General features: G+C 40.9%; 1 protein-coding gene across 1 annotated transcript in view; it reads right to left on the reverse strand.

Annotated features, from left to right (window-relative positions):
- Positions 1–2,441: 2,441 nt before the first annotated feature.
- The window catches only part of LTN1 (listerin E3 ubiquitin protein ligase 1), a 62,706-nt gene continuing 39,391 nt past the window's right edge, over positions 2,442–25,756 (reverse strand). Inside the window, exons 23-30 of the mRNA XM_075263428.1 lie at positions 24,849–25,083; positions 22,376–22,441; positions 19,820–20,006; positions 18,417–18,588; positions 17,374–17,594; positions 7,325–7,519; positions 4,768–4,935; positions 2,442–3,455 (exon numbers count right to left, since the gene is read on the reverse strand). Of these exons, the coding sequence (XP_075119529.1) occupies positions 3,393–3,455; positions 4,768–4,935; positions 7,325–7,519; positions 17,374–17,594; positions 18,417–18,588; positions 19,820–20,006; positions 22,376–22,441; positions 24,849–25,083 (1,307 nt within the window). The 3' untranslated portion in view covers positions 2,442–3,392. The remainder of the gene's footprint in view (positions 3,456–4,767; positions 4,936–7,324; positions 7,520–17,373; positions 17,595–18,416; positions 18,589–19,819; positions 20,007–22,375; positions 22,442–24,848; positions 25,084–25,756) is intronic.

Below are 25,756 nucleotides of genomic sequence, written 5' to 3' on the forward strand. Positions count from 1 at the left end.
GATTGCTAGTAAACAGGGAGTGGCAGCGTCTTGTGCCTGCTGTGATGGCGAGTGCGAATATTAGAATATTTCAGAATTTTTTGTATTAATAATGACCTCAAATATTGAAATGCCACCAAAAATTAAAAAAAAAACAATGAGCATCTGATTCTCTGAAAATGATCCATTCCCTTTAAAAATACAAGCGAAATTTCAGGTCTTTATTTTCTTGGGGTTTGGAATAACTACAAAAATATTCAACTCGTACTGGATGAAAAGAAAACAGAATAGGATAACCTCTCTACTGATACCATCGCAGGCGGTGCATTATGTAATGCTCAGTCCAGGCCGGATCCATCACACCGTTCCGGCCATTGTTACCAGATACCACAAGCCTGCATTTATAATGGTGAACGGACAGATGTGCGCCGGTTCAGCACGAGCAGACGACTACGGGGGAAAGTGAAAAGTAAAATAATACCGCGGGTGTAAGGTTCTATTATTGTTTCATTTATTTTATTTGGCTACATGTTTTCTATTTTCAGAGTGTGGATGAGATCATTTTATTTCTTTCTATTAAATCTTACATTATATTACACTTCAGTCACTCAGTACAGGTTTATGTGAAATCTAAAGCCCAAGTACCCTGAGGCTAAGAAAATCCGTTCATGGAGATAAATAGGGTGTAGAGGTAGCGGTCGCACCCGGGCCCCCATACCGGAGGGCCCACCAAGGCCTCATAAGACAACACCAGTATCAGAATAGCACAGAGCTGCTAGAAAGACTTGGAATCCATTGGGATCCAGGCTCCAAAATGAGCACAAGTCACCCAAAATGGTGCAGTTGAAAAAAACCAAACATCCTTATCCTGCAAAAAACAAGTCTTCAAGAAGTTATTGCAATAGAAATAGTGGTAATATAATAATATTATAAATTGCTGCCTCCTTATTGGTCAGTAGAAGCAAGCTTAAAGGGATTTACCAGGACTGTAATACTGGTGGCTGCCTTAGTACGGTATAGGGGGTGGTCCGACTTCTGGGACCTGAAGCTGATCAGATCACTTAAAAGGGAACCTGTTACTTAGTAAAACCAACCTCAGTACCTGGCAGGTCATCCGATGGCTTATCCAATGATGTCCTTGGAACGTTTCAGCGATGCTCGCATTCTCCACCAATACCTTTTCTTCTTTATGTAAATGAGTCGTGTAAAGTCAAGGAGGCGGAGACAAAATGCAAGACGTCAACCTGCAGAGTATTCCTTTCCACTTCACAGGAAGCTGGTGCACTGAAACTGGGAGTTCTTCTCTGGGTTCAAGGCAACATAGCGCATGCCCTAAAGATGGGGATATAGTCCCAGCTATAGGCCGCATGCGTTTTTGTTAATTTTGCCTGAAGAAACGCTGCATTTTACCCCTAGACTTATATGGACAGGGGCAATAATGAAAAAGCATTTTTGCCATGTGTTTTTTTAAATTATTTTGCTGCATTTATTTCCCCAATTTTTTCTGCTGCATTTCATTATGTGTGAAGTTATCGTTAGAGCAGTCCATCATACATGTACTGTTTGAGCACATGGGTGTGACCCCATTTACCCTTCACTCAGGCTGCAAACTGAGCACAAATTAATCCCCCCTTCCCTCCCATAATTCACGTTTTATTTTCAAGAGGTAAAAATTCTAAATTTCCATTTCCTAAAATTGAAATAAAAATAAAACAAAAACAAACAACGGATACATCCCTGTGTCCGAAAAAAAGCCTGGTCTATAAACATATAAAAAGATTTTTCCCATATAGCGAATGCAGGAAAAAAAAAAAAAAAAAAAAATCAAGAGTCAAACTGCCAGTTTTCACCGATAATGGTGAAAAAATGGCGGTTTGGCTCTTTTTAATTTTTTTTTCTTGTGTTCACTGTATGGGAAAAATTTCCCAAAAAACTTTAAATAAAAAGCATCAGACGTTCCCCAAAATGGTATAAATAAAAACTAACCTATAATAAAAGGTACGCCAAAAAAAAAAGCCTTATATACGCCCAAAAATTTAAATATAAGAAAGGTCCGGCAACTCAAAGAAGTTTTTTTTTTTTTGTAAAGTTTGGGATTTTTTTTTTTTAGGTTAAAATTTGTTAGCCCTGGAATTTTACACGTCATTTGGGCATCACAATTAACGACATAAAAACGAAGCCCATAATAAAGTCACACAAACCCAAACTTTTCACCAATTCCACCCCATTCTGAATTTTTTTCCAGATTCCTAATACATCATACAGGATAATAAATGGTGCCATTATAAAATACAACTTGTCCTGCAAAAAATGAAGCGCTCTGTGAATGGAAAAATAACCTAAAGTGATGGCTCCTGGAAGGGGGAAACTAAAACTAAACTTGAAATTCAAAAAAAAAAAAAAAAAAAAAAAAGCGGCTGCGGCCAAATATCGGATAACAGAAGAAAACTTGACTACAAGGATGGATCACAGTATTTTATTTAAAATAAACCTCATTTCCGCCGATCCGGCAACATTTACAAGTATTGTGGCTTTTATGGCTGTACATGAACATGGTCTTCCCCTTAAAGGGGCTCTGTGAGCAAAATTATGCTGTATGAGCCTCACATGTGCGTGAATAGTCTTTAAAAAGACTATTGCGGCACCGCTAATCTTATTTTAACCCCTCCCCCCACACATTTTAAAATAATACCCTAAAAACGATTATTCAAATGATACCATGCGCGGTGGGCGGTCCTGCACTGTCCGACGTCATCTTGCTGTCACGCCTTCCTCCTCTTTATTCTTCCAGCGACGTTCTCCTGTCCTCGCTTTTCCCCGCCTTGATCTTCTTTTCTTCCGGAATGAAGAAGTACACTCGCATAGGGGTACTTAGAACTACAACTAAAATGGCGCCGGCGCAGTACTGCGCATGCGCGGGATTTGAACACAACCCGCCAGAAGAACAGAAGATCAAGGCGGGGAAGAGCGAGGACAGGAGGACATCACTGGAAGAAGAAAGAAGAAGAAGGCGTCACAGAAGGACAGTGCACGACCGCCCACCGAGCACGGTAAGTATAATTTGCATATTCGTTTTTAGGGTGTTATTTTAAAACGGGGGGGGGGGGGGGGGTTAAAATAAGGTTAGCGGTGCCTGAATAGTCTTTTTAAAGGCTCTTCAGGCTTATGTGGGGCTCATACAGCATAACTTTGCTGATAGAGCCCCTTTAAAGTAACTCTCGAAGCGCTGATATATACTGTGCGTGATACATTACGGCGCCACCAGGTGGTGAGACGAGTTACGCAAAAATTCATCATTTAGGGGTGGAGAAGAAAAAAACCCAAAAACATCACAGCGACTGTACAGCTATACCGGACATTAGAAAAATATTCACATACAGATCACTCCATGGAGAATGGCGACAGGACAGATCTCAGAAGAAGGTCTCTCTGCACAGGGGACACGTAGACTTGTTGCTTGACGTAAACCACTTGTACTAGAAAGATAAAAAGCACAGAATTAAAAAAAGAAACAATGTCACTACGTGGAATACGTTTCGTTGAATATTTCCCCATGTCAATGCTGTGCATCGTCTAGAATACATTACAGTCCATGATAAGTCATCCCTTGTAATGTCGACCTGGATATAAACAAGATTAGATTAATATTCTAGGGGGGGGCAGAAAATCTGGGAGTTGTAGAAAAGCTTCTAAGTTGAAAGGTTCATGATCGGTCTGTAATAGGGAGTAGGACAAGGATACGAGGGGGGCGGCTAAACCTCCATCCCTAAATACCTTGCTCATGAGATCACTCGGAGGTATTGTATTACTAGTACACACATCCGCACGTGTCAGGAAGACAAAGGCGAAACACAGAACCCTCTGCTGTGATAGTCAGATGTCAGGACCTGCATCCCCGGCCGGACCTACAGTGTACCATAGGGAATAATGAATACATCTGCTTGGGGTTGTTGCATGCTGAACAATGTATTTGGGCCGGTCTGTGTTGTGCTGTCCATGCGCCACTTTCATGGACAGGGGTAGTGGTTTGCGAGTTATAATACAGTGGCCTGGTGTGTGAATATCATAAATGAGGCGCAGCCAGCGCCAGTGCAGACCATATACACTGGCATTGAATACACCAGTATATAAGTCTACCCCAATGTGGAGGAAAATGAAGTGCAGCAATATATAATCTAATATACATATATAGAACACTTTGCAATGTCATTGTCACGTGACCGCCTGGGTGACGGCGGCACACAGCACATGCACTCGTCTCGCTTCCATCTACAGTAAAGCCTGACCCCACGTGCTCGGGGGAGGATGTCGGACACCAGGGCTGGGATTGGGAGGAATGGCCGGAGGTTAGACACCTGCGATTGCTTAGTCTGCCTCGTGTCTCCGGCCGCTGCCAGCCTTTATCCTGTATAATAGAACTGACAGTCCTGTACCCAAGAGCTGAACTCGGAGGATTAACCAGCATATTGCAGCTTCTAGCTCAGGAGAGGTGACCTGTAACAAAGGGATCTTTTCTAGCAGCTTCTCCCCTTTTTCCTCGGCACGTGGCCTGTGAAGACGTGAGGGATTATCTGAAGCTATAATTTAGGAGAGCAAGATACAGCCTAGCGGTGCTAAGAGATTTGTAACACAACTTTCTGTACTTCATTGTATGGTCAGGGACTTCCACCCGGTGCCCAAAAAGCAGATTGGGGGTAGGAAAATTTGCCGATACCGATCACCAAGTTGGCTTCATTACAGAGGATGAGACAACCCATTACCAACCCCATCAGTCTATCCGGCCCTTACCAGACACTGTGAGTGGAACTTCTTCTTGCAGGTTCGGCAGGCTTTTTTAGGTAGAGAATAATTTGAACCGTGGATGACTGAGAAACAGATCATACAATCCTCAACGCCTTCAAAGCGCTTGTCCACGTTGTTCTTCCAGAGTGCCAGGCCTTCCATGATGCTGCCGTTCTGTGGAAGTCACAACAAAAAGTTATTACACAACTCACAAGCAATATATATGACTAAAGCAGATATATACGTATAACATGGAGGTGCTCACCAGATTTACAGTCCTCCACCCACTTTATATAAGAAACATTGTAAGCATTATTTAAGGGAAGTTTGCAAAATGTCATCGTATAAACTGCAGATTATGTCAGTATGCCAAAAAGCACTTTGAAGCACCGTGCTCTGGTGATATGCTGGTTCTGGTGACAGTAACCTATCTATCTGCAGGGCTGGGGTGATATGCTGGTTCTGATGACAGTAACCTATCTATCTGCAGTGCTGGGGTGATATGCTGGTTCTGGTGACAGTAACCTATCGATCTGCAGTGCTGGGGTGATATGCTGGTTCTGGTGACACTAACCTATCTATCTGCAGGGCTGGGGTGATATGCTGGTTCTGGTGACACTAACCTATCTATCTGCAGGGCTGGGGTGATATGCTGGTTCTGGTGACACTAACCTATCTATCTGCAGGACTGGGGTGATATGCTGGTTCTGGTGACACTAACCTATCTATCTGCAGGGCTGGGGTGATATGCTGGATCTGGTGACAGTAACCTATCTATCTGCAGGGCTGAGGTGATATGCTGGTTCTGGTGACAGTAACCTATCTATCTGCAGGGCTGGGGTGATATGCTGGCTCTGGTGACAGTAACTTATCTATCTGCAGGGCTGGGGTGATATGCTGGATCTGGTGACAGTAACCTATCTATCTGCAGGGCTGGGGTGATATGCTGGTTCTGGTGACAGTAACTTATCTATCTGTAGGGCTGGGGTGATATGCTGGTTCTGGTGACAGTAACCTATCTATCTGCAGGGCTGGGGTGATATGCTGGATCTGGTGACAGTAACCTATCTATCTGCAGGGCTGGGGTGATATGCCGGTTCTGGTGACAGTAACCTATCTATCTGCAGGGCTGGGGTGATATACCGGTTCTGGTGACAGTAACCTATCTATCTGCAGGGCTGGGGGGATATACTGGGTCTGGTGACAGTAACCTATCTATCTGCAGGGCTGGGGGGATATGCTGGTTCTGGTGACAGTAACCTATCTATCTGCAGGGCTGGGGTGATATACTGGTTCTGGTGACAGTAACCTATCTATCTGCAGGGCTGGGGTGATATACTGGTTCTGGTGACACTAACCTATCTATCTGCAGGGCTGGGGTGATATGCTGGTTCTGGTGACAGTAACCTATCTATCTGCAGGGCTGGGGGGATATACTGGGTCTGGTGACAGTAACCTATCTATCTGCAGGGCTGGGGGGATATGCTGGTTCTGGTGACAGTAACCTATCTATCTGCAGGGCTGGGGTGATATACTGGTTCTGGTGACAGTAACCTATCTATCTGCAGGGCTGGGGTGATATACTGGTTCTGGTGACACTAACCTATCTATCTGCAGGGCTGGGGTGATATGCTGGTTCTGGTGACAGTAACCTATCTATCTGCAGGGCTGGGGTGATATGCTGGATCTGGTGACAGTAACCTATCTAACTGCAGGGCTGGGGTGATATGCTGGTTCTGGTGACAGTAACCTATCTATCTGCAGGGCTGGGGTGATATACTGGTTCTGGTGACAGTAACCTATCTATCTGCAGGGCTGGGGGGATATACTGGTTCTGGTGACAGTAACCTATCTATCTGCAGGGCTGGGGTGATATGCTGGTTCTGGTGACAGTAACCTATCTATCTGCAGGGCTGGGGGGATATACTGGGTCTGGTGACAGTAACCTATCTATCTGCAGGGCTGGGCTGATATGCTGGTTCTGGTGACAGTAACCTATCTATCTGCAGGGCTGGGGTGATATGCTGGTTCTTTTGACAGTAACCTATCTATCTGCAGGGCTGGGGTGATATGCTGGTTCTGGTGACACTAACCTATCTATCTGCAGGGCTGGGGTGATATGCTGGTTCTGGTGACAGTAACCTATCTATCTGCAGGGCTGGGGGGATATGCTGGTTCTGGTGACACTAACCTATCTATCTGCAGGGCTGGGGTGATATGCTGGTTCTGGTGACAGTAACCTATCTATCTGCAGGGCTGGGGGGATATGCTGGTTCTGGTGACACTAACCTATCTATCTGCAGGACTGGGGTGATATGCTGGTTCTGGTGACAGTAACCTATCTATCTGCAGGGCTGGGGGGATATGCTGGTTCTGGTGACACTAACCTATCTATCTGCAGGACTGGGGTGATATGCTGGTTCTGGTGACACTAACCTATCTATCTGCAGGGCTGGGGGGATATACTGGGTCTGGTGACCCATCTTACAGACCGGATAAAAATGAATATTTTGAATACTGACAATGTTACGTAGCGAAGGTGTACGTATCCCCATAGACTGACCTGGTGGGTAAGGTAGGTGTTGAGTTGTAGCATCCAGTTGCGCCACTGCTGTACCGCGACACCTACTCGCCGGCCACTTTCTACAGTGATTGAGCCCAGGGGGTAGTTCTGCGGTAGCTGAATAATGAGCTCTATACAGATGTCATCTACAGAATAGGTGGCTATGACTTCCCGGGTAGTAGGACGAGCTTTGACCTAAGGACAAACCATCTGAAGTTAGACCATGTAAGTGATATGCACAAAAGCAGAAAAGACAAAAAGAAAAAAAAAATCGTAAATGCCAATTTTTCCGTCTTCCAGAGTTTCCAGGGGAACTTCCAATAACAATACAGCGGATCACATAAAGCCTTCCTCATTTACGCAGCAGAGGAAAATGAGACACACGACTGGTGTTGCCTTTGGCTTGGAGGAAATGGAATCTGCATTAAGTACAATTTCCGACATCAAAGGCAGCGCAACGTTCCCTAATTTTAGACTAAAAGCTATTCTCGCGCCGGCCATACTGTATCCGAGTCACATAATGTAATATATACCTGCAAAATAATCCCAAGCCCATTAGGTCTATGTTTGGATCTGCCACAGTGATGACCCAAACTCTAAAATTAGTAAAATAATTAGAAATTTTATTTAAAAAAAAAAATTAAAAAAATCCCATTTTCTGCATCGAGGTCGGGAAAGAAAAAAAAAAAAATCCCATACCTGTCCCCAATGCTCTGCAGTCCTGTCCAGCTGCTCCAGGGTCTTGCCCTCGCCGTATGGGACCACTGAAGGCAATCAGTGGCCTAAGGAAAGGACACGGGATGTCACTGGTGACATATGTGAGCGACGTTCCGGTTCCTTTCCTTAGGTTGCCGATTGGACTGAGCAGTCACATGAGGTCTCTCCCTCAAAAAGCACAGGGCTCTGCTGGACCGGACACCGGAGCATCGGGAATAGGCGAGTAAGGATTTTTGTTAGTTTTTATTTCACCTTCCTCTGCCTCCTTCCGAAAAACTGTATATCCTGGACAGATGGATCATCCACTGAAGATTGGCGGGATCCGACACCCTGAGCGCCGACGACACAGCTGCAGCCTGTTCAGTGAATGGTAAGCACAGCGCCGTACGTTGTATAGTGGCTGTACTTGGTATAGCAGCTCATCCCATCAACTGAGCAGCGATCACGCCATGTGACTGAAGAACGTGATGTCATGTGAAGGGGAATCGGCGCTCAGGGTGTAGCACTGCCACTTCAAACAGCTGATCTGCGACGGCCCTGAGTGTCAGACCCCCACTGATCTTCAATAAGGACCTGTCCTAGAATAAACATCAATAAATAAGTCTGGAAAACCCTTATTAGGATTTATCACATTTACATAGAATAACATTCTGAATAGAATAAAGTTGTCCATAATTTGTCAAGATGGGCCGAAATAAGAGCAATGGATCTTTGTCAGGCTCCTTTGAAACCTCGGTCACTATAGACTGCAGAATCTGAGGGGTTACATGGCCCAGATCAAGGTTTTATTTTCTAATACGGATCAATAGAGAGCTGCGGTTTAGAAACCTCCTCAGTGAACAAAATGAGAATGATGTAATACCTTATTTTACCTGCGGGTGTGCTGCAGGGAAACTGAACACATATTGGCAGGTCACCCTGACACTGCGGTTACAAGCAGTCCCTTTAATGCTTTGATTGGAGTCACTTTTTGAGTGTAAAAAATATTACTGGTTTTATTTTAAACACATTTAAGAATTTTTTTAAAAAATTTTTTCAATCTTCCATGTCGCTAAAAGTAGTGGGTATTGAGTACTACTAAATATTCTGGAATTTTGATTCTGGCCACTAAGCCTAATAATAGAACGACACTTGCTGGGGGGGGGGGGGTTCTCTGCAGCAGTAACTCCAACTACACGACAGACAGGATTACAATAGAAGATAACACCTCTATAGATATCACCACTGACCCATCATTACAAATAAGGTCACAACTTATTTAGGCCTCTTCCCTGCACGGAGCCTGTTTGTGTATTTGGGAATGGATTCACCCATCCATAGTACAGTATAGTAGGACATGGGGCGGATTTTATTGGTTTTGGTGATGACCAGGGCAGCTTCTACAGATGTCGTCCACGCCGCTTGTCCTCCTTTATTAAGTTTTGTCCTCCTTTGCCCAATATTGCACAATATTTCGCAACTTGGAAGCTTAATTGCTTTCTGCACAACTTGTCCATTTTATTGTGGCTGTGGCACAACTACAAAGTCTGGATTACGCAACCTCGAGCGTGAGAGTAACGAGGAAAGATCACACCCAAGACCAAAATATATGAAAGATGGCGACCATGAAAGAACTAGATCCATTGTTCAGGACAACTCTGCAACCCACTGCATCACAATGGAAATGTCCTAGTTTCTCAGCCACAGCTCCTTTACAGACCTATGTGTCTCCAGGGTAACAGACTACAAATAAATCCTGTGTGGTCTCATCCTGCCATACCTACAGGTATCTATATATATCTATATATCTATGGAAGCGCTTATTGTTGGACCAGAATGGATTTTAGATTAGTTTTACTAGGCTCAGTGGCTACAGCTTGCCCTACAGAAAAAGATGGCTGCCAGGAACCTGCAGCTCCCGGCACCCAGTGACCAGAAGGAAAATGCAATATGGCGGCTGCTGAGCGGTATATGTACTGAGTATGCATTGAATCCAAATATCGATAGATAGATAGATAGAGATAGATAGATAGATAGATAGATAGATAGATAGGAGATAGATATGAGATAGATAGATAGGAGATAGATAGATAGATAGATAGATAGATAGATATGAGATAGATAGATAGATAGATAGATAGATATGAGATAGATAGATAGATAGATAGATAGATAGATAGATAGATAGATAGATGATAGATAGGAGATAGATAGATAGATAGATAGATAGATAGATAGATAGATAGATAGATAGATAGGAGATAGATAGGAGATAGATAGATAGATAGATAGATAGATAGATAGGAGATAGATAGATAGATAGATAGATAGATAGATAGATAGATAGGAGACAGATAGATAGATAGATAGATAGATAGGAGATAGATAGATAGATAGATAGATAGATAGATATGAGATAGATAGATATGAGATAGATAGATATGAGATAGATAGATAGATAGATAGATAGATGATAGATAGATAGATAGATAGATAGATAGATAGATAGAAGATAGATAGATAGATAGATAGATAGATAGATAGATAGATAGATAGATAGATAGGAGATAGATAGATAGATAGATAGATAGGAGACAGATAGATAGATAGATAGATAGATAGATAGATAGATAGATAGGAGATAGATAGATAGATAGATAGATAGATAGATAGATAGATAGATAGATAGGAGATAGATAGATATGAGATAGATAGATATGAGATAGATAGATATGAGATAGATAGATAGATAGATAGATAGATAGATAGATAGATAGATAGGAGACAGATAGATAGATAGATAGATAGATAGATAGATAGATAGGAGACAGATAGATAGATAGATAGATAGATAGGAGACAGATAGATAGATAGATAGATAGGAGACAGATAGATAGATAGATAGATAGATAGATAGATAGATAGATAGATAGGAGACAGATAGATAGATAGATAGATAGATAGATAGGAGACAGATAGATAGATAGATAGATAGATAGATAGATAGATAGGAGACAGATAGATAGATAGATAGATAGATATGAGATAGATAGATAGATAGATAGGAGACAGATAGATAGATAGATAGATAGATAGATAGATAGATAGATAGATAGATAGATAGATATGAGATAGATAGATAGATATGAGATAGATATGAGATAGATAGATAGATAGATAGATAGATAGATAGATAGATAGATAGATAGGAGACAGATAGATAGATAGATAGATAGATAGATAGATAGATAGATAGGAGACAGATAGATAGATAGATAGATATGAGATAGATAGATAGATAGATAGATAGATAGATAGATATGAGATAGATAGATAGATAGATAGATAGATAGATAGATAGATAGATAGATGATAGATAGGAGATAGATAGATATGAGTGAGATAGATAGATAGATAGATAGATAGATAGATAGATAGATAGGAGATAGATAGATAGATAGATAGATAGATAGATAGATAGATAGGAGATAGATAGATAGATAGATAGATAGATAGATAGATAGGAGACAGATAGATAGATAGATAGATAGATAGATAGATAGATAGATAGGAGATAGATAGATAGATAGATAGATATGAGATAGATAGATATGAGATAGATAGATATGAGATAGATAGATAGATAGATAGATAGATAGGAGACAGATAGATAGATAGATAGATAGATAGATAGATAGATATGAGATAGATAGATAGATAGATAGATAGATGATAGATAGATAGATAGATAGATAGATAGATAGGAGATAGATAGATAGATAGATAGATAGATAGATAGATAGATAGGAGATAGATAGATAGATATGAGATAGATAGATAGATAGATAGATAGATAGATAGATAGATAGATAGATAGATAGATAGGAGATAGATAGATAGATAGATAGATAGGAGACAGATAGATAGATAGATAGATAGATAGATAGATAGGAGATAGATAGATAGATAGATAGATAGATAGATAGATAGATAGATAGGAGATAGATAGATATGAGATAGATAGATATGAGATAGATAGATATGAGATAGATAGATAGATAGATAGATAGATAGATAGATAGGAGACAGATAGATAGATAGATAGATAGGAGACAGATAGATAGATAGATAGATAGATAGATAGATAGATAGATAGGAGACAGATAGATAGATAGATAGATAGGAGACAGATAGATAGATAGATAGATAGATAGATAGGAGACAGATAGATAGATAGATAGATAGATAGATAGGAGACAGATAGATAGATAGATAGATAGATAGATAGATAGATATGAGATAGATAGATAGATAGATAGATAGATAGATAGATAGATAGGAGACAGATAGATAGATAGATAGATAGATAGATAGATAGATATGAGATAGATAGATATGAGATAGATAGATAGATAGATAGATAGATGATAGATAGATAGATAGATAGATAGATAGATAGATAGATAGATAGAAGATAGATAGATAGATAGATAGATAGATAGATAGGAGATAGATAGATAGATAGATAGATAGATAGGAGACAGATAGATAGATAGATAGATAGATAGATAGATAGATAGGAGATAGATAGATAGATAGATAGATAGATAGATAGATAGATAGATAGATAGGAGATAGATAGATATGAGATAGATAGATATGAGATAGATAGATATGAGATAGATAGATAGATAGATAGATAGATAGATAGATAGATAGGAGACAGATAGATAGATAGATAGATAGATAGATAGGAGACAGATAGATAGATAGATAGATAGGAGACAGATAGATAGATAGATAGATAGATAGATAGGAGACAGATAGATAGATAGATAGATAGATAGATAGATAGATAGATAGATAGATAGGAGACAGATAGATAGATAGATAGATAGATAGATAGATAGGAGACAGATAGATAGATAGATAGATAGATAGGAGACAGATAGATAGATAGATAGATAGATATGAGATAGATAGATAGATAGATAGGAGACAGATAGATAGATAGATAGATAGATAGATATGAGATAGATAGATAGATATGAGATAGATATGAGATAGATAGATAGATAGATAGATAGATAGATAGATAGATAGATAGATAGGAGACAGATAGATAGATAGATAGATAGATAGGAGACAGATAGATAGATAGATAGATATGAGATAGATAGATAGATAGATAGATAGATAGATATGAGATAGATAGATAGATAGATAGATAGATAGATAGATGATAGATAGGAGATAGATAGATATGAGTGAGATAGATAGATAGATAGATAGATAGATAGATAGATAGATAGATAGATAGATAGGAGATAGATAGATAGATAGATAGATAGATAGATAGGAGATAGATAGATAGATAGATAGATAGATAGATAGATAGGAGACAGATAGATAGATAGATAGATAGATAGATAGATAGATAGGAGATAGATAGATAGATAGATAGATAGATAGATATGAGATAGATAGATATGAGATAGATAGATATGAGATAGATAGATAGATAGATAGATAGATAGATAGGAGACAGATAGATAGATAGATAGATAGATAGATATGAGATAGATAGATAGATAGAGATAGATAGATAGATGATAGATAGATAGATAGATAGATAGATAGATAGATAGATAGATAGATAGATAGGAGATAGATAGATAGATAGATAGATAGATAGGAGATAGATAGATAGATAGATAGATATGAGATAGATAGATAGATAGATAGATAGATAGATAGATAGATAGATAGGAGATAGATAGATAGATAGATAGATAGATAGATAGGAGACAGATAGATAGATAGATAGATAGATAGATAGATAGATAGATAGGAGATAGATAGATAGATAGATAGATAGGAGATAGATAGATATGAGATAGATAGATATGAGATAGATAGATAGATAGATAGATAGATAGGAGATAGATAGATAGATAGATATGAGATAGATAGATAGATAGATAGATAGATAGATAGATAGATAGATAGATAGATAGGAGACAGATAGATAGATAGATAGATAGATAGATAGGAGACAGATAGATAGATAGATAGATAGATAGGAGACAGATAGATAGATAGATAGATAGATAGATAGATAGATAGGAGACAGATAGATAGATAGATAGATAGATAGATAGATAGATAGATAGGAGACAGATAGATAGATAGATAGATAGATAGATAGATAGATAGGAGACAGATAGATAGATAGATAGATAGATAGATAGATAGATAGGAGACAGATAGATAGATAGATAGATAGATAGATATGAGATAGATAGATAGATAGATAGATAGGAGACAGATAGATAGATAGATAGATAGATAGATAGATAGATAGATAGATATGAGATAGATAGATAGATATGAGATAGATATGAGATAGATAGATAGATAGATAGATAGATAGATAGATAGGAGACAGATAGATAGATAGATAGATAGATAGATAGATAGATAGATAGGAGACAGATAGATAGATAGATAGATAGATAGATATGAGATAGATAGATAGATAGATAGATAGGAGACAGATAGATAGATAGATAGATAGATAGATAGATAGGAGATAGATAGATAGATAGATAGATAGATAGATAGATAGATAGATAGATAGGAGATAGATAGATATGAGATAGATAGATAGATAGATAGATAGATATGAGATAGATAGATATGAGATAGATAGATAGATAGATAGATAGATAGATAGATAGATAGATAGGAGATAGATAGATAGATAGATAGATAGATAGATAGATAGATATGAGATAGATAGATAGATAGATAGATAGATAGATAGGAGACAGATAGATAGATAGATAGATAGATAGATAGATAGGAGACAGATAGATAGATAGATAGATAGATAGGAGACAGATAGATAGATAGATAGATAGATAGATATGAGATAGATAGATAGATAGATAGATAGATAGATAGGAGACAGATAGATAGATAGATAGATAGATAGATATGAGATAGATAGATATGAGATAGATAGATATGAGATAGATAGATAGATAGATAGATAGATAGATAGATAGATAGGAGACAGATAGATAGATAGATAGATAGATAGATAGATAGATAGATAGATAGATGATAGATAGGAGATAGATAGATATGAGTGAGATAGATAGATAGATAGATAGGAGACAGATAGATAGATAGATAGATAGATAGATAGATATGAGATAGATAGATAGATAGATAGATAGGAGACAGATAGATAGATAGATAGATAGATAGATAGATAGATAGATAGATATGAGATAGATAGATAGATATGAGATAGATATGAGATAGATAGATAGATAGATAGATAGATAGATAGATAGATAGATAGGAGACAGATAGATAGATAGATAGATAGATAGATAGATAGATAGGAGACAGATAGATAGATAGATAGATAGATAGATATGAGATAGATAGATAGATAGATAGATAGGAGACAGATAGATAGATAGATAGATAGATAGATAGATAGATAGATAGATAGGAGATAGATAGATAGATAGATAGATAGATAGATAGATAGGAGATAGATAGATATGAGATAGATAGATAGATAGATAGATAGATATGAGATAGATAGATATGAGATAGATAGATAGATAGATAGATAGATAGATAGATAGATAGGAGATAGATAGATAGATAGATAGATAGATAGATATGAGATAGATAGATAGATAGATAGATAGATAGATAGATAGATAGATAGGAGACAGATAGATAGATAGATAGATAGATAGGAGACAGATAGATAGATAGATAGATAGATAGGAGACAGATAGATAGATAGATAGATAGATAGATAGATAGATATGAGATAGATAGATAGATAGATAGATAGGAGACAGATAGATAGATAGATAGATAGATAGATAGATAGATATGAGATAGATAGATATGAGATAGATAGATATGAGATAGATAGATAGATAGATAGATAGATAGATAGGAGACAGATAGATAGATAGATAGATAGATAGATAGATAGATAGATAGATAGATGATAGATAGGAGATAGATAGATATGAGTGAGATAGATAGATAGATAGATAGGAGACAGATAGATAGATAGATAGATAGATAGATAGATAGATAAATAGATAGGAGATAGATAGATAGATAGATAGATAGATAGATAGATAGATAGGAGATAGATAGATAGATAGATAGGAGATAGATAGATATGAGATAGATAGATAGATAGATAGATAGATAGATAGATAGATAGATAGATAGGAGATAGATAGATATGAGATAGATAGATAGATAGGAGACAGATAGATAGATAGATAGATAGATAGATAGATAGATAGATAAATAGATAGGAGATAGATAGATAGATAGATAGATAGGAGATAGATAGATAGATAGATAGATAGATAGATAGGAGACAGATAGATAGATAGATAGATAGATAGGAGACAGATAGATAGATAGATAGATAGATAGATAGATAGATATGAGATAGATAGATAGATAGATAGATAGATAGATAGATAGATAGGAGACAGATAGATAGATAGATAGATAGATAGATAGATAGATAGATAGATATGAGATAGATAGATATGAGATAGATAGATATGAGATAGATAGATAGATAGATAGATAGATAGGAGACAGATAGATAGATAGATAGATAGATAGATAGATAGATAGATAGATAGATAGATGATAGATAGGAGATAGATAGATATGAGTGAGATAGATAGATAGATAGATAGGAGACAGATAGATAGATAGATAGATAGATAGATAGATAGATAAATAGATAGGAGATAGATAGATAGATAGATAGATAGATAGATAGATAGATAGATAGGAGATAGATAGATAGATAGGAGATAGATAGATATGAGATAGATAGATAGATAGATAGATAGATAGATAGATAGATAGATAGGAGATAGATAGATATGAGATAGATAGATAGATAGATAGATAGATAGATAGATAGATAGATAGGAGATAGATAGATATGAGATAGATAGATAGATAGGAGACAGATAGATAGATAGATAGATAGATAGATAAATAGATAGGAGATAGATAGATAGATAGATAGATAGATAGATAGATAGATAGGAGATAGATAGATAGATAGATAGATAGATAGATAGATAGGAGACAGATAGATAGATAGATAGATAGATAGATAGATAGATAGATAGGAGATAGATAGATATGAGATAGATAGATAGATAGATAGATAGATAGGAGACAGATAGATAGATAGATAGATAGATATGAGATAGATAGATAGATAGATAGATAGATAGATAGATAGATAGATAGATAGACAGACTTACGGTCATGCCATCGAACATTTGGGTGCTGCCCTGCACCGATGAGATCTCCTGAGAAGACAGGACTCCGCTGACATACTTTGTAGTGAACCTGTCCACCACACTGAATATCCTCTTCTCGCAGCCGTTCCACCACAGCCGAACCATCGCCGGTAAATCCTTCAAGGTGATGTGATAAACACTACAGGCCAGATGGGGAATCTCGTACTGCAGCGCGGCACAACCTACCGATGGAAACCGGACACAGTTATGGCGATGTGTAATTCCGCGCCGTCTTACTAAAGACTACTTACATCTCAATAAATTAGAATATCACCACAAAGTTCTGGACCGTTACTCAGCGGTCAAAGGGGTTTTCAGATGAAAGTAAATTTTGCATTTCATTTGTTTGGTCCCAGAGTCTGGAGGAAGAGCGGAGAGGCCGCTGCAGACAAATCGAGCTGCTTGAGGACTAGGGTGAAGTTCGGGCACCATGGCATCTGCTGGTGTTTATCAAGACCAACGTCAACGCATCAGTCTACCAGGAAATTCTAGAGCACTTCAGGGTTCCTTCTGTCTTAAACAGGTTTTTCTCGCTACTAAAACTTATCTCCAGTCCTGTGTACAAGGGAATAAGGAACTGATCACTGAAGACCCAACTGCTAAGACACCAAGCAAGCTCAAGGAATCCCAAAGTGATGCACCTGCCTGACCACCGCCCCTTGAACTTTCATGAGACCGATGAAGATCTCAGCTATCTCAATATGCACACTGCATGACTACAATACAGGTCAGAACGGGATGACAAGACTCCGCTCTCCTCACTGGTGGGGGTCTGAGCAGTCGGACCCCACTGATCCTCAATCTATGGACAGGATAAAGTTTATCTGGATAGGAAAATGACCAGTGGGGTGAGCGAGGTAGGAAAACACAGAATCAATAAGGTGGGCACGGATCATCCCATCTGGAAAATGTTCTTCCCGTCCGTTTCGTGTTGTCTATTGAGTATGTTATACAAGTGGAAGAGTCCACTGTGGATAATCAATGGGGGGGGTTCATGAACTCACCTTGTACAGTCAGATTTAGCTCTTCAGTAAAGAAGGTCTTGGGTTCTTTGCAGGTTGCGTCGCTCGCTTGGCCCGGAAAGATCGGCGTGTGAGGCATCAGCTTAAACAGGTTGTAAAGCAGTTTATTCAGGCTCTTTGTTTTTCGAAGATACTGGGAGTAGAGCGCCCGCAACTGGTGAGAACAGAGAACAACGGGATAGGTTTACTAATACTGTGTAATACTTAGACGGTGCAAACTTAGGCTAGACAGTCTTAAAATGCCCCAGGATTTATCACATGGCCGACGTTGGATGAGAAGTTTGGCATATATTTCCACTGTCTAGTATAAGGTCACGCCCCCTTCTGGCGCACGGTTTACTGCACAGAGGTGCCATATTAATCCCCATCTTCGTTCCCACAGAACGGTGAAACCATATTTGGAAATCCGGGGACTATGTGCGGGTTATCTTATGGAGCAGCTTTCTCTAAAATATACTTAAAGGGGCGGTACGGTCACAGCAAATTACCTGTGGATTGGGGGTCACTTGCTGATTGACGGGTTCTAGTGATCACAATAACAGGGCTTTGTGCACCCCAATTTGGATGGTTGGTCAGACAGTTCGCCCCCTTTCATTCATTTTAGAGGGAGTGCAGCGCAGTCCTATAATGACCAGCAAGTGACCCCTAAGGTAACCTGCTGTGACTGGACAACCCCTTTAAGTTAGTAAAGCAGTGCCCACTTACCAGCCCCTGGTACGTTATATTAGGGACCAAGGGATAGTCCGGGCAAAACAGGGATAAAGGGTCACACCAAGAGGTCCTGCCGACGCATCTTTCTTTAGACGAACACACTTGGCCATTCCTCTGTTACTCCTAGGACAGATTTACAGATGTGTCCTCCTTACCTTTAATCTAGGCTCAACATATCCAGAGATGTGTGGTGCAAAAACAAAAAAACAAAAAACAAAATGATATTCCGCCATGAGATGTCTATCCCATACATGTGTATGTGCAGCCACCTAGTGGTTATGCTGTGAATTGCAGCCAGACAAATGTAATTGGAGTTCTTCATACCAAATTCAAGCTAATGTAAGGGTAGACACATCTGTATAATAAACTGATAACCGCTGGTATTATGTCAAAGGAGTGTCAACGCATCGACAAATTTCTAGGAGGAATAACAGAGGAACAAAACAAAAAATCCTCCAATTCTACCGAAAGGCCAAGTGCAGTCACCTCTTGTACATCAGCTTTGGCTCCTCATGAAGATCACTCGTGACTACCGATCGTCTTACAAAGGTGGACATTCACTTTAAGACCGAACGCCCTGGTCCAGTCTCGACAGCCATCGGTGCTATCAAATATGAGACATCTACAAGACTCCACGCTGCAGACAGACAGCGAGATAGACAATAAGAACTTACTTGAGATGACGCAGCCTTGAAGAAAGTCAGTACGAGCTTCCAAGTCAGGAGATAACCCAGGACAAAGCAGAACTCTTCCTTCAATGGCTGGATGACGGCAAATTCTCCCACTTGGACTCCTTGTAGAAGGGTCACTACTAAGTCTTCTTGAAGAGCCAAGACGGACATCAGGGCGGCGGGTGGAGACCTACAGAGAGACCAGCAAACCTTATACACAAGAGGAAAGATAGAAAAACATGGCCGCCTTCTTCTTCTTCTTAACAGTGTCCATGAGTTGTGACTTGGCTCCAGCGAAGTGAATGGGGCTGCATCACCACACACAACCTGTGGACAAGTGTGGCGCTGTTTGGAATCTGACACCAACAGATAATAGCATCTTCACTACCTTTTTTCAGTGACATACCTTGTATAGTGGCTGTGCTTGGTATTGCAGCTCAGCCCCATTTAAAGGGATTCTACCATTAAACTACCTTTTTTCTAATGAACACGTCGGAATAGCCTTAAGAAAGGCTATTCGTCTCCTACCTTTAGACGTGGTCTCTGCCGCACCGTTCCGTAGAAATACCGGTTTTAACCAGTATGCAAATGAGTTCTCCGCAGCAATGAGGGCGGGCCCCAGCGCTGAAACACCGATGAGTGCATCCCCTTTGCTGCCCAGAGCTCTTTCCTGTGCCGCCTCCTTCTTCTGCAGCAACTCCGCCTCTTCTGGCTTCTCTTGCTCTTGTAGTTCGATACAGGAGCATAGAGAGGCCACCCCAAAATGGCCACCGGCCAGCTCCTGTATTGAACTGCAAGAGCGGCCGGCAGCCATTTTGGGGTGGCCTCTCTATGCTCCTATATAGAACTACAAGAGCAAGAGAAGCCAGAAGGGCGGAGTTGCCGCAGAAGAAGGAGGCGGCGCAGGAAAGAGCTCTGGGCAGCAAAGGGGATGCGCTCATCGGCCTTTCAGCGCTGGGGCCCGCCCTCATTGCTGCGAAGAGTTCATTTGCATACCGGGCAAAACCGGTATTTCTACGGAACGGCGCGGCGGAGACCACGTCTAAAGGTAGGAGACGAATAGCCTTTCTTAAGGCTATTCCGACGTGGTAATTAGAAAAAAAAGTAGTTTAATGGTAGAATCCCTTTAAGGCTGTGTTCACATCTGTCCTGCGCCATAGAGTCCCCCGAAAATCGGTGGAGGAAAAAGTCCTGCATGGCGAACTATTTAAAAAAAATGGTGGACACCCAATGGACCCCATTATAGTCAATAGGGTCCGCCGGGCTCGTGTGTAAGGCTACTTTAGCGGTCCGCCTATCCATCTAGTGGGAACCTAACAAGTCATGTGACTTGCTGCTGGACCATAGTGACGGTCCCAGATATTAGACCCCCACCCATTACCTATTGATGACATCATCAATATACAGGTCCTAAAAAACCCCTTTAAGAGTAGCATATTTGCATCCACCAATATTAAACAAGCTGATTCATGGAAAACAAAGAGTTAATCCCCACCACACACAAAAAAAATTAAAAAAAATTCTGGAAACCCCCGGCCTAATTTTCCCCCCCTTTTGTTGGTGATCATTGGAAGAAAACCCTGGCGTGTAAGTCGTGTGAAGAAGAAATTCCATGGAGCTCGTAGGAACATAGTGGGGGAGTAATGGCCGCCCCTCACATCTACTGCGGCGGATTTATTTATTGTACTTTGGCTAGCCATTTATTCTGACTTGTCAGTTTTTGGCCGCTTTTTGGCTCCTCTACATATTACTACAAGGTAACGCATTGTGCTCGCTCCAGCCCAATATTCATCCATGAGTCACCAATCATGGGGATGTTCCTCTCCGTAGAAATTAGACTGCCGTGGAGAGGAACGATCTCAGCATTGTCAGGAGGCCAAGGAGGCCCGAGCGTCCGTGTGACTTGTAGGCTGACTAGTCCAAGGACCCGGACCAGACAGGTCATCAGTATCTGATCGGTGGGGGGTCTAATAACCCCCCCACACACACACACTGTCTTATTCCTTACCAACCACAGCGCCATACATTGTATAGTGGCTGTACTTGGTATAGCAGCTCAGCCCCGTTCACTGAGGATAGGTTATCGGTATGCAAAATCCCTTTAACATTGTGGCAAATAAAAGCAGACCCCTTTTGTGATGTCCATATGTCTTGCAGGGGCTGTGTTAACCTTGTTAACCCTTTGGTACCAGATACAGTAAAGTATTGCAGTTATGGTGCTGGTATCGTACAGGATTAGAGGCCTTGCCTGCACCACCTACAGTGGGTGTCAGTACTATATTAGGGCAAACGGCGACTTTAACCACGACTCCTGTCACGTGTCAAGAGATCGCTGTGTCTCCGCGCCTCCTTCACCAATGTAAATGAATGGAGTGGTGTTGCAACTGAGAAGTCCAGTCGCAACACCCTGAGGATCACAATGCAACTCCATTCACTTACATTGGTGAAGGAGGAACGGGGCGAGACGGCGATCTCTGGTCAGCCAATGTCCATGTGTAGCCCTTAGAGCTGACACTCTACTGCCAAAAAACACAGGAAAAATAATAAAGAATTGCTTACAAGGCCGGCTCCTCTTCATCCTCAGATCCATGTTCTTCATCAAACGCTGGCAGATCGGCCATGATTCTGTGAACAAACAAATACAAGGTGACTACTCGCATGGCAGCTATTCCACTATGACGGAGAAAGAAACAGCGCCACTCGTCTACAGGCTGTGTGTGGTATTGCAGCTCCGTTCTATTCACTTACAAGGGTGGCGCTATTTCTTCTGGAATTAAAAAATAAAAACACATTAATCTCTGACAAGCCATGGAAATGACATGTACATACAGCATACACACCACAGGGTATACTAAAGGTATACATACAATAAGACTAAGGCCACAATAAGATCTGTGGGCAGCAGCTAGCATGCCTGCTGATGGTTTCCAGTTGATTTCTTAGAGACAGAGTCGGAGGCGCGTTCTATGACATCATGGCTGTAATAAATATTAAGCGTTCCCAGATAAGGCAGATATAATGTCAGGTTAATGCCGGTCTTTGATGTGGAGATTTCCCCGCTGGGATCCCGAGTCACATCTGGGGCCGGTTTCCCGCAGCTGGTCACCATTTTTATTCGCCTTTTAACAATTCCTTTGGCTTGGTGAGTATTTGATCTATGTCCGGGAATACCATTATGTAATCGCTGCAGCCATGTGCCTGTATGTAGACGTTGTATACTGTATATACGCTATATACTGTGTAGCTACACATATTCCTTATATTAAAGAGGACGTCCAGCCACAACCCTTCTCCCAACAGTCCCGTTCTGAGGCTTCTCAGTCCTCACCAGTCTCTTTATGTTCACTGTAGTCCTAATATTCTGACACAGACATGTGACCCGCTATAGCAAGTGATTGGCCGCAGCCGTCACATGTCCATGGTGATATTGAGTGACGACATATCTATTGGTCACATGGTCATGCCACAAGGGCTGAGTGTAGTACAAGGGGCTTGGCTTCATTGACCACGCTCCATTCACTACTATGGGGCTGTGGGTGCATTACAATCATGGCAGCCCCACAACCCCTTTAAGGAGATTACTACCTGTTCACACCACCTTGTGGTGGAAAAAGGTGTATTTGCTCTAGCGCCACCTTTTGGAAAGTGCCTCCCTATAAATCAATGCCTGGTTTCCCTGAAAGATTGAGTTTCACTTCCTCTCCTCAGGTCAGTAACATCATATCTATTGGCCACATGGTCATGCCACAGCTCAGCCCCATTAAAGTGAACAGGGCTGAGCGCAGTACAAGGGGCTTGGCTTGATTGACTGCGTTCCATTCACTTCTATGGGGCTGCTGGTGCATTACAGTGCTGGCGGCCCCATACATGTGTTTGGAGAATTAATCACACAAGCACACTGGCACCCCATTCACAAGGAAGTCTTATGGAAACTTAAGGTCCCTTTCCTGATCATTGAGGGATCCGACGATTGGGCCCCCAGCAATCGGACACTTATCCCCTATTATGTGGATAGGAAATAAGTGTCCATAAAGGGACAACACCTTTAAGGAGATTACTGCCTTTTCACACCACCTTGTGATGGAAAAAAGATGAACTAGCTCTAGCATCACCTTTTGGAAGGTATCTCCCTATAAATCAATGCCTGGTTTTACATAGGAGCATAACCTGCATTTAAAGCCAAACCAGGAGAGAGAGATTCATCTGCAGACAGCTGTTCGTGGTTATTGCCTCTCAGTGTGTAGCAGGGTACTGACTGACTTGGCAAGAGGTCCAAGGTGGCCTGAAAAGGCAGTAGTCACCTGACACACGCCAAGGAACTCTCGCCTAGCCAGCTAGTACCCGGCTTCACACCGATGAGGGCAATAACTTAGATGGACAGGGGTCTACAGATTGGGCTCTTCCTTTAGGAGGAGATATTCTGATTTGGCCTTAACCTCAGTAGTCATGCATTGATCTATAGAGAGCTACCTTACAAAAGGTGGAACTAGAGCAGGTTTTAGTTTTTTTCCAACACCGTACTGCCATATTTTTCCATCCATCTTTTGTTTATAGTTGTGTCTACTATTGCAGCTCAGCCCCATTAAATTAAACTGATCTGAACTGCAGTACCACATGCAACCTAAGGACAGGTGTGGCGCTGTTTCTGGAAAAAAAAAAAAAACAAACAGCCAGGTTTGTCTAATTCAGGGTAACCTTTTTAATACACTGACTATGTAATATTATATCATCACGTGTATGCTTCAGCAGACCGGTGACTTTATATCTGCAGACTGACTGCCGCGAATGTGACGACTGGCATAGTTACAAGAAACTTTAGAGAAAAGTCACATTCTTGTGTCTGTCTGTAACTAAAGAATAAGTAAACCCTCTCCGGGGACGCTCCGTTCTCTTCTGCCTGGGGCAATACAAAATCCTTCTCTCATTAGATTGTCTGCCCTGGTTGGGTGAAGTCAGCGATGGAGAGGGGGGTGGCACAGGGAGAGCTGGCACGACACGTGACGGGCAGGGGAGAGCAACGTGGTGTTCTTACTTATTTAGCATCTGGTAGACGGTGATCTGCACGGCTCGGTCTCTGTACAGCAGGAGCGGGGCCAGGGTATTGAGCAGGCTCTGCAGGCTGTCCGAGAGGCCGCTCCTCTGTCCGGCGACAAACTTGGCCGGGAGTTTGTGGTTCAGCAGCTGCTCCTTTGAAATGAAGCACAAAGCGTGGCCCAGAGATTGCAGCACGGAGGTGTGATAAGAGATCTCCGGAGCCTTGTTCTCCCCTGCAAGCGGAAAGTACAAGATAATATTGTCAGGAGCGCAGATACTTTGATCATGTTTTACAAGACAGGCAGGACACAACTCCGGCCTTATTATTATTTCTTAAAGTGGCCATGCTCCAATGTTTGTCTAGCCGACAGCTATTCCCCCTGACGCCCCCATACAGATGGCCAAGTGTGCACAAGTCCTCGAAAAGAAACCCTTACCTCTCCCTTGTAAAAATGCTCTGGGCATGTTGTAATCCAACAGGTCTGATCCTTCTCTCTGCTTTTAAAGGGAGATCTGGGACACTAAACTGCCCATTAGGATTGAGCGATCGGGATCGGATTCCAATTGGTGATCGTGCAAATTTCACGATCGCGATCGGAATTCCAATCCTGATCTTTTTAGGTGAGATTGAGTTCTCAAGTTGGTTCCCACAATGCTTGGCTCATTGTGGGAAAAACCAACATCAGGGTTGAGCGATCGGGATTGGAAAAGATCGTATTCCGATCGGCGATCGAGCAAATTTCACGATCGCGGTCAGGATCGGCTGGAAAATGATCGAAAATTGGATCTTAAAAGCGATCTTGAAATCTCAAGATCGACTCAACCCTTCTCCCCATAGGTCCTTGATCCAGCATGGGTAGTGATTAGTGTCCCAGATAGCAAAGTTGCAAGGCGGTCAGTGGCCAT

The sequence above is a fragment of the Leptodactylus fuscus genome, chromosome 2, assembly GCF_031893055.1.
Source record: "Leptodactylus fuscus isolate aLepFus1 chromosome 2, aLepFus1.hap2, whole genome shotgun sequence".
Lineage (NCBI taxonomy): Eukaryota > Metazoa > Chordata > Amphibia > Anura > Leptodactylidae > Leptodactylus > Leptodactylus fuscus.